At 39.7% G+C, this 12498-nt stretch overlaps 1 protein-coding gene across 1 annotated transcript; it reads right to left on the bottom strand.

Moving 5' to 3' along the window:
- Positions 1–5093: 5093 nt before the first annotated feature.
- On the bottom strand, positions 5094–11866 carry SCCPDH (saccharopine dehydrogenase (putative); the record flags this gene model as incomplete). The annotated part of the gene is made up of 10 exons (XM_010188810.1): positions 5094–5313; positions 5774–5855; positions 6493–6604; positions 7128–7184; positions 7293–7412; positions 8438–8555; positions 9087–9217; positions 9704–9753; positions 11187–11316; positions 11786–11866. Coding segments are annotated over 10 exons (987 nt in total), but the record flags the coding sequence as incomplete, so codon positions are not given.
- Between the last annotated feature and the right edge of the window lie 632 nt (positions 11867–12498).

Raw genomic sequence — 12498 nt, 5'->3', positions numbered from 1 at the left:
TCTGAGGCCATGATTTTTCTATGTCAGAACAAGTCATAGAGAAGCAGTTGCATGCACTTGGGTATTTTTCTCCTTGGGAGTATTCATGACTGAATGAAGTCTTAAAAAAAAAAAAAAAAAAAAGGCAAAAAGCCAAATGTTGACAGTGTGAAAGTGGCAGCTTGAGTGAGACCTTTCAGTCAGGTTAGTAATTATTTACTCTATTTTTTATTCAAACTACAATAGAAATACAGTTGAAGAGGAAAGGGGGGAATACTAGCAATATTTTTTTAAATTCGCGTTTTACAGAAATGCAGTGAATAGCCCAGAAAATGAGGTAAAAGACCAAACTTTTAAAACTGGAATAGAAAATGGATGTAAAATCTGAAGATATGTTTTGTGTAGTGCACAAGACTATCTATAAAATGCTCCAGTTCCTGATCAAATAAGAGTTGACTGATAAAATGCTAGTGAAGATTGACAGAATTATGTCAAAACCATATTAAGCATTTATACTTAAGGTATACTTTTTGGTATGAAAATAAATTAGAACAAATGAAAACATATTAGCTAACCTTACTAATAATTCATATGTTATAGCCTCTTCATTTTGTAACTGGTTCAGCTGAATTATCCTCATTTGGCAGTGCTTTGGAGGAAAAAAGAAAGCAATAGTAATAACAAGAAAATTTGCTTGAAATTTACTAACTTCCTTAAAGGTTAGCAATAGTCTGGCTATTTTTTACTTTAAAGGAGTTTTAATCCAATTATATGTTAAACTGTTTCCCTCCAGTTTTTTTCCCCTGTCATATTCAATGCATAGTTCTTTGGGCGCTGAGCATAATATGTAACAAGGAATGGGATTTCAGAAAGTTGAAGGACATAGAAGGAAATGGAAGCAAAACCAGGCACTGGTAATTTTTGTGTAGAGCCTGAGAAAAGGAAAAGAAGTCAGCTAACAGGGTCAAGATGGCAACTCAAGGATGGGGCTATAATGAAGTGGAGAAAATAGATTTTATTTTGGATGGGTTTTATGTAGGCTTACTGCCAGTATGTGAAGGATAGAGTGAAAAAGATGCTTTCAACAAAGGTGTGAGAGATCCAGTGTGCGGGCAGTGCTGCTTAACAGCGAGGATGAATTGGGAAGGAGCCTGCCTTCTGAAAGATAAAAATGACTTGGAGGTGAGTGGTTGAGCAGGCTGGGAGTCTTCATAGAGAATTGCAGGTGTTCACACGTGGATGTGAGGGGAAGGAAATATTTGTGGTGCCAGAGAAGGGCATGAGGGGCCTGTGAAAAGGAGAGGGGTGATGCATTGTGGTGGTGGATGCATGGAGAGCCCTAGGAGCACAGAGCAGTAATTCTCTTCTGAGCAAGATAATTTCCCGGGAGCTACTCAGTGCAGTTCATCACTAAACAGAGCAATTGGGAAGTTTATGGGAAATGTAATTGCTTGAGGGGTGTGTTTTTTCTCCCCCCTAAAGCAAAGCTGGAATTTCTCAAGAGTGTTTTGATGCAGCTGCTTTGATCTAGTCTCAGATGGCTAAAAGCTGAAGCTAAATTGTGTACCTTTGGGGTACTCGAGAAAATTCCCCTGGGAGCTTGATTGCCTTGGCATAGCAGACTCACCTATCAGAAAGAATAAAAACAGGTGTAATGGCAGATTTTATTTCCATGGAACACTTAGTAGGAGATACTAGTGAAGGGATAATGAATACACTTAAGATATAAGGGCTGTTGTTTGAAGGGAATTTGTCAAGAAATGTTTCAGTAGAAATGGTTCCCTGAGTTCCCCCAGAGTTAATACAAATATTCCTAAGATGTTTTTTCTTCATATGTTTAGAAGCCACCACTGATAGAAATGTCATTCCAGGTTATAACATGAAGGAGAATTAAAGCAAATATATTTTACCTTTGATAGCCATTGGTGCTTAAAGTGTTAACTGATTCATGGTGACTTGGTTTATTTGCCTTAATATTTGCCCAGCATACAAACAAGGCCACAGATAATGAATTTAATCCCCCATCAGCACTTCCTCTCATGGAAGACTACTCTCAGGGTTGTCAGCACAGTAAACTTACTTGCTGCAGCTTCATCAGTTCCCATGTAACTAATCCTCTTAAGTAGTTTAGTTGATGTCTGGTGGGAAAAAAAACAAGCTACAGGCAGAAGCCAATCCATAGTTTCTCCTGAGGTGTTAGGCAATACTTGTAATGTCTTAGTTTAGGCCAATCTGAAAATACTATGAAATAGTAGAATATCAAGTGATAAGATAACATTTGTTTCTTAGTTTGTGTGTACTTTTGTCTTCTGTGCAAAGCTTAAAGGTTTCCATTGCAGGAATGTTGTTTTCACCACAGTAGTCAAGATTGTGAGTCTCTTTGGTATAGTTGGAGATAAATGTACCATGGTTCCTTTTGAATTAAAGCTGTTCCTAAAATAAAATGCACTTTCTAATGCACTGTGCTGTGTGGATGACCAATATGTGAGGTAGAGGAAAAAAAATGCAAGCTATGGTTCCTGATGTCTGTTCATCCAGGTCACTCCTCAGCTGTGTGTCACCTGGCATGGTTCATGAGTAGGCTTGTCCCACAGCACTCCTTGGGGTGGTGTGTGTTGCTGTTGAACTTGGTTTAAATCCAGACTAAAACATGAATTACCAGTGAATGACTGTTTGTATTTTGATACTACACTTTTAACTTTAATACACATAGAAGGATGCAGGAAGTAGGTGTGTGATTTCAGTGCACATCAACAACACAAGCATGTATGACCCTAGGAATCCAGGGCACAGAAAACCTTGACTTCTGATCTGGTCTTACAAGGGTTTCCTGAAAGACAAGAATGGTAGGCTCATCTCAGCAGGACCCAGCAGTTACACAGGCCAGGTAAAGTTTTATTCAAAGAAACAACTAAAAGCAGTTTTATCTAACACACATTTGTAGACCGGTCAGTTCATTTCTATTAACATCTGTGTAAGTGAAATGACTGGCATTTATCACTTTACTGGTTTGAAGCATTATCCAGATTTTATCTGTTTCTGTCATCCTGGAATGCTAGTACTTTCAAGTGTGTTTGCAAACCTTGGTCCTCACTGAAACTAACTTAGGGGCAGTGCTTGTGTATGCCTTTGTGTGCGTGTTGTTTCTTGGAGTTCTTTTGTGATCTTGGTCAAGGAGTGCTGGAGAATGCCTGGCTCAGGAAAGGTGGTGATGAACAGATGTGGTGTGAACAGAGGCCTAGGGCCTGTTGTGTGCAAAGAGCTCTTCAAAGCCACCCAGAATCAGGAAAAGAGCACGCAGTACCAGGTGGGATTAGCACAGGATGGCAGTTATTTCCAAGATCTTTCTAGGTTGTACTTTAAAAGACTCAGTTAATTTCAAATTAGCAAAAATAGAAACTGTGAGTATATGGAGCAACTTTCAGTACAAGCCATAGTGGATTCTATAAAATAGTGCTGAGTTAAGAAGCTGATGTAGTACAGCTAGATTTACAGATAAACCCTAAAATGATAAGTTGTCACAAGTGTAATTGATCCTTAATATAAGAACCAAAAATACTACATTTGTAGTGAACTTTTAAAATAAGTGTTCTTTTTAACAATATTGTTAAAAGTGTACTTTGAGATAAAGTTCCACAGCTGTTTTAGCAAGTATCGAATTTCTCAGGTGAAGTTCTTCAGTGAGAGTCACTAATATCTAAGACACATTTGTCTTATCTAGATAATGAGAAAATCTAAACAACCAATTAAAAAAGGAGAATAGTATTAAGAGCTATTATTTTGGTTCTGCACAGAAAGGGGTGCCAGGCAATAGTTTGCAAAGCTAGTGCAGCTTTTGGGAAACAGGTAGGGTCTTATACACAAAATAACAACAAAGGAGAAACTGCAGTACAATGTATGATCGGTTTATAAGGATTTAATTTGCCATTCCTAACTACACATATGCATCTAAACTCATGTTTAAAATATTTTAGGGAGATTACCTGATTAGCATGCTCATTATTCATAATAGAGTATGTATTTTAGTATTATAATCATTACAGGTTAGTTAAGGATACACTTTTTTTTCTGATTATCACATCTTACAGGTGTTGACCACAAAGACAGTATCTGCCAGGACCCTGTTGCTTCACATCCTGCTTTTGACAAGCTGGAGCCTGGCTCAGGCAGTATTTAACTGAAGTCTGGGCTCTTTCCATTTCCACAACTACAGTTTCAAACTGGGCCATCATAGTTGCTCAGTCTGCAAGTCTTTAACTCTGGTCTTCAGCAATCCCAGTACTTTTAGTCCCACACAGCTGAGCACGAGCTGGGTGTGCCTCACCATGATGGCCCACACTGCTCAGCAGCATGCCAACCTCTGTCCCCAGTGCTGCCTTCCCTGGGCACTGGAGACCGCAGTCACCAACACCACCACCTGCTGTGCCTCCCTGGAGCAGCCCCAACACCCAGGGGCTTGCCTCGCTTCACCCCTCAGCCCTTCCCCACACACCTGTCTGTGGCAGCTCCTAATGGATGGAGCTGGGACACTGGCTGCCATGGGAAGAAGAGCTGCCACACTGCTGGTCATGGTCATATTGACAAACCCTCCTCTCTCTCTCTCTCTCTCTGTGCTTGCTCTTCTCTTTTAGCACAGCTTGTTACGGGCAAGCTTGTGAGGATGAAAGTCAACATCCCTTATGACAACAGTACAGAGTCTGCTAATCTTCACCATAACCCAGGAAAAAAAAAAGAACAAAACTATTCCTTAAACTCTGAGAAACAACTGCTCTTTTATTTCACTACGGGCACTCATGCTTTTAAGGTAGGAACACCACAAACTGATAGTGCCTATCCCAAACAGGCAGGAGGAAAACTAGTGATTTCGTCTGCTAAGGCACTTGTTATCCTGGGCCTGCCTGCTTTTAATAGTCAGGGAATGGGCAAAGCAAGAAGGCTGTGGTTAATCGTGGAGCAGATGTTACAGTGGTTCCATTAAGTAGTAAATTAAAACTTAAAGGAAAGAGATTAAACAGAATTCTAGAACTAGTACCCAGATTTAACATGCTTATGATTTAATACTCTTTATGGGTTTGCTCACTATAGCAAATAGCATTACGACTTTCTTCTGTTTCTGCTGTAAACAATAGCACAGTGAAATTATTTTATGATTAGGCTTTTACAGCCAAATGAATTTTATTGGAGTTAGACCCAGGAAAGGTGTTAGTTCATAGAGTTATGTTTTGATTTCAGACTTCAGGCTTGCTAATAACAGAGAACTCAAGACCACGTTTGTTGAGGCGATCAATTAGTTTTGTTTTGGAGAAGGCAGCTCCTGGAGAAAATACACCACCCCTGTTCACGGAAATCAAGAGAGAAAAAACATTAGTGGTACACTGATGGAGCGACAACTTTTTCTGATGTCAAAGATGTGTCTCCCTGCCCAGGAAAGAAAAAGCCACTTCTTCCCATGGAAGAGCATATGAGGGATTTGGCAAGCTTGTTGTATTCCTAGGTTCGTTTCTGCATCCAGCAAACTGAATAGAAACCATTCCATCAACTGAAAATGTAGACACTGTTGCAACAGATAGCGCAAAAGCATTATTAAAAACCTACAACTACATCCTTTCAAATTGAAAGGCAGATGAAGAGAAAGTGGCTTTCATCAGCTTGTGGTGAAGTATCTCCCGTGCACAGCCACGTGGATGAGGTAACACAGAAATCCACAGGGTTACGAGAGCTGCATTTTCAAAGAGAAACAGGCACACGGTGGCTTTAAGGGAGATCAAGCTGTTCTGCATGGGAAAGTACTTACTGTTTAGGCAGATAAGCTCCATCTTCCAGCAGAGATACAGCTGCTTGAACCATTGCAATTGGTGTAGCAACATAGCCAGGCTCTGACAAAAAACAAACCAACCAACAAAAACAAACAATGTACAGTGTGTTGAAATGTAGAATGTAAGCTTCTCTACAGCACACTGGAGAACAATCTCTTTGGCACTGAAACTGCCTTTCCCATTTAAGAACAGTTTACCTGGTAATCATCTGAAGTAGTTAGTGAAGTCCTCAAGATCTGATTTGGACAAATACTGCTTCAAATACAGGCCTATAACCACACAGCAACTATAAGCATAGTGTACTTATATACTACACATATACAACATATGTAAATACATACATATATAACTATATGGTGACAGAGGGCTCTCCATTACAGCAGGAGCTTTCCTCATCCTGTGCTTCAATTCAGACTTTTGCTGTGAGACTCCTGCATTCAGCTACATCTCTAGTTATTTAAAGAAGTTATGCCTCATTATCTTCTTTCTGAATACACATTCTTGCTGTCTCCAAACTTCAGGTGTCATCTCCCCACAAAGGAATGATCTCAGCCTAAGTATCCTATAGCTAGAAATGATACCATACCAGATTTGTTTAAGTTCACTCATGGGTGAAAGGAATAGCAGTGGAACCATGAACCTATTTTTGAGTAGGGAATATGAGGCAAAAGCAGTTAGCTGCTGCTAACATACAGACCTGGTCCCTTCACTTCAGTGCAGATCTTTACATTGGGTTTGCCATTCTGGGGATCTAGCCCCTTGCTGTAACCCTCGCCAAAAAAAGTCATTGTAAAAGAAGTTCCATCCATCTGCAGTGGACAAGACAAATGCGGTCACCAAACAGTAACTCACTCCTATCAGGCAAGCACAAGTAGTAAATGCAAGTATCTATTATGCCAAGTACTATGATCCATCTAACCCTGAGAGCAGTTATTCTGAGTTATTGCCTAAAAGGTACAATCTCTTCTAAATGTTTCATCACCTCCACTTTGTTGAAACTGTTACTATTCTGAAGTCCATTTACTGTCTCAGTGCTTTCAGTCCTGGCTTTTTGCTACTCAGTCTCCCCCTGTCATCACTTTTGACAGACTGAGTGCTCCGAGTCATCAGACCCAACAACATGACCCATTTTCTTCTCATAGGAGTTCCACATACTGTGATGTCTGGTAACAGAAGGCAATATCATTTACATATTCAAAGCTATCTGAACAGGAACCCACAATGTGCATTTAGACATCACTTCACTGAAACTAAGCATTTGACTCTAGATTACTATCCCGCCATTACTATAACAAATTTATTCAGTAATTGTGATGGGAAACAGTCAGTTACCTGCTTCTGTGTAGGTCCTTTCTTTGAGAAGCGTCCAGCAGAGAAAAATTCCGGGTACTATATAATAAGAGGGGAAAGAAAAAGAAAAAAAAGACAAAAAACCATTTTAAAAAAGGACCAAAAAATCCTCAGAACACTTAATTCTTTTGTATTTTGAAGACTTACTTTTGTCAGAAGTTTTCTTCCAAAGCTAAACTTCACAAGAAGAAGAAATAAAATGCCAGCAAACATCAGCTTGATAACAGAGCCAAGACCACCTATGTTCACATAAGCACCATACTGCACCTGAGGCAAAAAAATATTTTCAGAGATAGAATTAGGATGCAGGCGTTTGATACAATAGATAGCTGTTTATGTAGGGCCTTCAACAATTGTCTTAGTTCTAAACAACTCTTTGAATAACGCTTCACTTTATAATCTGTTATGAGAAGACAATATAACTACAGAATGGCGAGGGAGTGAGCATGGTAAATAAGAGTGGAAAACTTCAAAGAAAGATGTGGTTTGGTATCTGATTTCAGGCTTCCTTTCTTCTCTTTTTGCTTTTGGAATAGCGATGGCAAGCCTTTCTCATTAGTAGTTTCCAAGTATATTTTTAGAGCTCTCTCTCACCTTCACCTCTTAACTGATACCTGTGATTCCGCACAGCTGTTACACAGATTGTTGGTGCTGGTCTCCTCTCAGGAAACCAGGGAAAACAAAAACTAAACAACTTTTCCCCCACCACCACTTCACGTTGCCTTTAGTCTGCACACCAGAGATCCAAGTGTCAAAGAAGACTCCAGATACAGATACGAACAGCATATGAATTCTTTATCAAAATGTTACTACACTATACTGACCTGACTATAGAGTTACATGGACTATAATTACGATGCTTTCAAAAGCTCTGATACAAGACAAAATTTAACATATTTATAATTTCTGAAAATCATGAAGCCTACCTTTCACATATTTCTGTTACTCAAGGCTTCCATTCCCTACAAATACGGACCCAGAAATCAGACAGCCTGAGACCCCTACAAGAGACTCCTATTATGTTAGCAGCAATAAGCAAGCTCATCAGGCAAAGTATCAAGTAGTTACAAAATGGGCCCGTGCACCCAGAAGAACCTGGACCAAACTTCCAAAGGTGACCAACAGAACAAGCCTCCCTCTTTACAGAAGCAAAAGCTCATAGCAGTTCATTATTATTCACTCAACTACAGCAACCCTACTACACCGATCTGCACTAAGAACAGTTATTACATAGAGGAAAGATTCGTTGAAAGTGGTAATCAAGACATAGTACACGAGTAACAGCAACTTACTGGTGTTTCCTGCAACTCTGTATGCAAATAACGCTGAGACCGTTTCACAACAGAAACATCAGATCCCATGAATGGAATGCAGTAGTTTTTGAATTCCGGACTGTAAAACACAAATCCTCTGCAAATGGGAAAAACAAAAAAGTCAGGAAAAAAATGCTCAGTTCATGCAAACTGAAAGAAACTGATCATAATGGCCCTACCAAAACCGGCTTTTTCTCAAGCTTTTTAATGACATTCTCTCTTTTTTCACTGAAAGCAAACCATTCCACATTTATCCCTGGCACAACTCGAAATTCCATGCACTACAGCACGGATTAATTTGATAATTTGAACTATATTCTCACATTTATTTTTTCCATTCTACTGATCACTTCTGAAATCAAACTCAGAAGTCTGAACAAGTTAGAACAAGTTCACTTTGAGATCCAGTAAATGCTAGGACATGGTGACATGGTTTTTTTTAGTAAAATACAAACAAACCAGTAAAACGGAACTCATCTTGAGTTCTACTAGATGAGCATCTATGTGTTCATATAATACTGAAGTCCTAAATGCATCTTTTTATTATTTAATAAAATGTTAACAGTCTATAGAATAAATACTGGAACTGTTAGAAGACAGCATGTTTCACATCTTCTGCTTCTCATACCTTCTCTTCAGTTTTGCACCAACTGCTGGAACAGGGGCATATCCTATCTTTTTTCGAAGCTTCCTCACGCTGTCTTGATCCGCAAGGCCATAAACAGCTGACTTCCAGGTCCCATCATGTATACAAGAACCCTGATGACATACCACGAATCAGTAATTAATTCAGTATCTAAAGCTCTGACATACTATTTTAACAATGACTTTAGAATTATTACACATTGTTGTAATTATTACATCTATGTATTATGATTACATGCATTAAAGCATGTTGAAACAACCCCCGCCCGCAAACAAACAAACAAAGCCTGTCAAGTACTACAATTACTGGCAACATACTACGTATCTGTCATAGTTCACTTGTGTATGAATCCTTCCCACACCTCTCCACAAACAAAGTACTTTTTGCAACAGCTTAACACAACAAACTTGAGGCAGACAGCCTATGCAAATGAATTTTACAAAGGGTGTTTGCTTGGGACACTTCCATTAGCTCCTAAAGAAGAAAGTTCTGCGACTCATCATCTTGGTCTGATTAATGTAACTACAGGTATTCCAAAGAACTGCAGTGGTGTTACCACAAACACCTCTGAGTTTCCAAGAAGGTGTAAACCAACTAACCTCAGGTCCCGATTTCACCGTCAGGAAACTTTCGACAGCAGTTAAGGTACCTTTAAGGGAGGAGAAAAACAGTACTTGGCATATCCAGTCATTAGTTCACAAGGCCAGAGTGCACTCTGGTAGTCTCAAGAAGCAGGCCACTGACATTATTAGTCAAAAAGGCAGAGCCACATCTTTATCTCAAAGTTAAATAAACTAAGATTAAGTTCCACAGCTGTTTTAGTTAGCAAGTCTCAAAATTTCCCATGTGAAGTACTTCAGTAAGGGTCGCTAATACTCTCTTTACTCACTACATTTTTCATTTGTCTTATCTAGTTAATGAAATAATGTAAAAAATCAGTGAAAAGAAGGAAGAAGAATTTTAAGAGCCATATTTAGTTTTCATCCAAGTTTCGAAATAAAGGATGGCGAAGGCTGTGAAAACCAAGATGGACTCGGGGATTTTGGTAGACCTTAAATACAAAAGAAAATACAAACCTGCAGAAAACCCAAACCACAAGATATCCCAAAACATTTAATTTTAGCATAGCTTGTGTTTTGCAAAGAATGCTTGGTTGTGATGAAGAGCAAACCAAAACAGCTCCTCCAAATTCTGCTTTGTTTTGCTTTGCTCAGTTCCTTCCGAGATTGCAAAGCTGTACTTGCATGGGCAAATTCCAATACAGCAAGCAACTGGACAGACAGGTGATAACACCATAAAGTCAGCACAGGAAGAAAGAAGAGACATCTTCGTCCAAAACAAGACATCAAATTACAACCCCACAAGCAACCATTTCCATGCCTCTCTTTCTTAAACCAAAAGTCGATGATACACTCCAATATAAAGCAACTCCACTTAGTAGCGGTTTTAATAGCGCATAAAAGCAAAACATTTGGATACTCTTATCAGCCCTTCAATTGGAAGACAGACCTGATGAATGAAGTATCCTCATTTGAGATCAAGTAATATTTGCACAGAACTAAATCACCTCCTATCTTCTCAAACGTCTTTATCCACTTGCAGTTACTGTGCTCCTGCTCTTAAAGTAAAAGGCACTGTATGGCACTGTCTACCTACACTCATACGTCAGCTTCTCCGTGCTTGTGGCAGAAAAAGAAAACTCACAAAACCTGATTCCCCACTAATTTGTGATCCCTTTCCCACAGCCTTCCTGCCCCCGTTGCCTCTTCCTTACACAATTCTTGCACCGAAGCTCTCCGAAGGACGCCTACATGCTGGCCGAACAGCCTGCTGCTGGCAATTCACTGAGCTACACGACCTTGAATCCCTCCTCTACCTAATGACCAACTGTCTCCAGTCTAATGGGAATATGATTTACTTTTAACTTTTTATCTACTAGATTTGGTTGAAACCAGTCAGCTGGGAAAGGCGGGCAAAAACAGAGACTGAAAGTTTCCACATAAGCACTGCTCCTTTAGGAAACCAGATGAACGCATTATCTGCATTTCTTTTTCAGCACAAGGTCACACTTAACTAAGTTACCTTTCAACTTGTCTCTGGTGTACAGTACTCCCATGTCAGCTGGTATAGAGTCAAAGCCACAGCTTCCAATGACATAGACTCCCTTTTCTGCAGCTTTTTCATTGTATTTCAGGTACATTCCTTCCAGAAACTGAAACACAATCAAAACAAATATTTTAAGCTCAACTCCACATTTGGCCATACGCAGTATTAGCCATCAGTGCTTTACTGTCATATCAGAGCACCCTACATCAAACCACTTACAAGCATCTTTAAGACAGACACATACTATTCTTGGTTTATGGTAAGGAAGCATCACAGCAGTGCAAAGAAACGTGATCTATACAAAATCTCTACACAGAATCCCAACCCAGACCTGACGCAGAATTCAAAAATTCTGCATTTCCAGACAGAACCCGAGAGGCTCTTGTCTAAAAGTAAGAAAATTATACAACTAATGCACATTAATGTACTCTAAAATAATTAACGCATCTTAAAATTGTAGATCAGGAGGCAGAATTTGCCTTTGTGTTCAAAAACATTAGCAGAAGCATGAAACACACTAAACAAGCACTCTACAAGTCCTTGATATAAGGTAGCATTTTTCTACTGTCACGTACCTGGGGTTCTCCACTGATGTCAATGCAGCTTGCACCATTTTCAACACAAGCTTGTACCACAGGTTCCCCAAAGAATCTATACTGTAGAAGGAAAGACCACCACGCATAACAAAATAAAACCCACACACCGCAATGCACCTGACGTGCTTTTATCCAACACATGCATCAACAATAAAAGCAAACACTCAGTGACTATTCATTTTGCTACGTCGGGCAAAAATGTAACAGTACTTCTACTTTTTTCGGGGTGGGGAGGGGGGGATGCGGAGAAAGAACAGTGTAACAAACTTCATCACTAACAACAAGTTTGCTGCACAGACTACTCTGTATTTCTCTCATAAGATCAGATTCCCAAGGTCAATTTAAGAGATCTAATCTCAACTGCACCTCTCGAACTTTGATCCTCACTGAATGCACTGGAAATATTGCAGCTGAAAGCTTAAAAGGGGGACCAAGAACTCAAAACAGCAAGGTTGGGGGCTTTTTATCCAGCCCTATTTTCAACCCTAGCACCACCTAAAACATTTTGGCCCAACCCAAAACTCCCTCCGACTTCACAATCAGTTTCTTATGCTGCCTGTGAAAGACTTAAAAACCCCAAACCCTGCTGTATTTCAGCGAGATCCGCCCGTGAATTACATCAGCAGAAACGGTGGTGAGAAGCCTTCAGGCGATTACAGGCTGCTGGGACTGTGGGTTCCGTTTCTAAAAGC

Source organism: Mesitornis unicolor, unplaced genomic scaffold, assembly GCF_000695765.1.
Source record: "Mesitornis unicolor isolate BGI_N332 unplaced genomic scaffold, ASM69576v1 scaffold24787, whole genome shotgun sequence".
Lineage (NCBI taxonomy): Eukaryota > Metazoa > Chordata > Aves > Mesitornithiformes > Mesitornithidae > Mesitornis > Mesitornis unicolor.
This window is presented reverse-complemented; position numbering and strand designations above follow the sequence as displayed.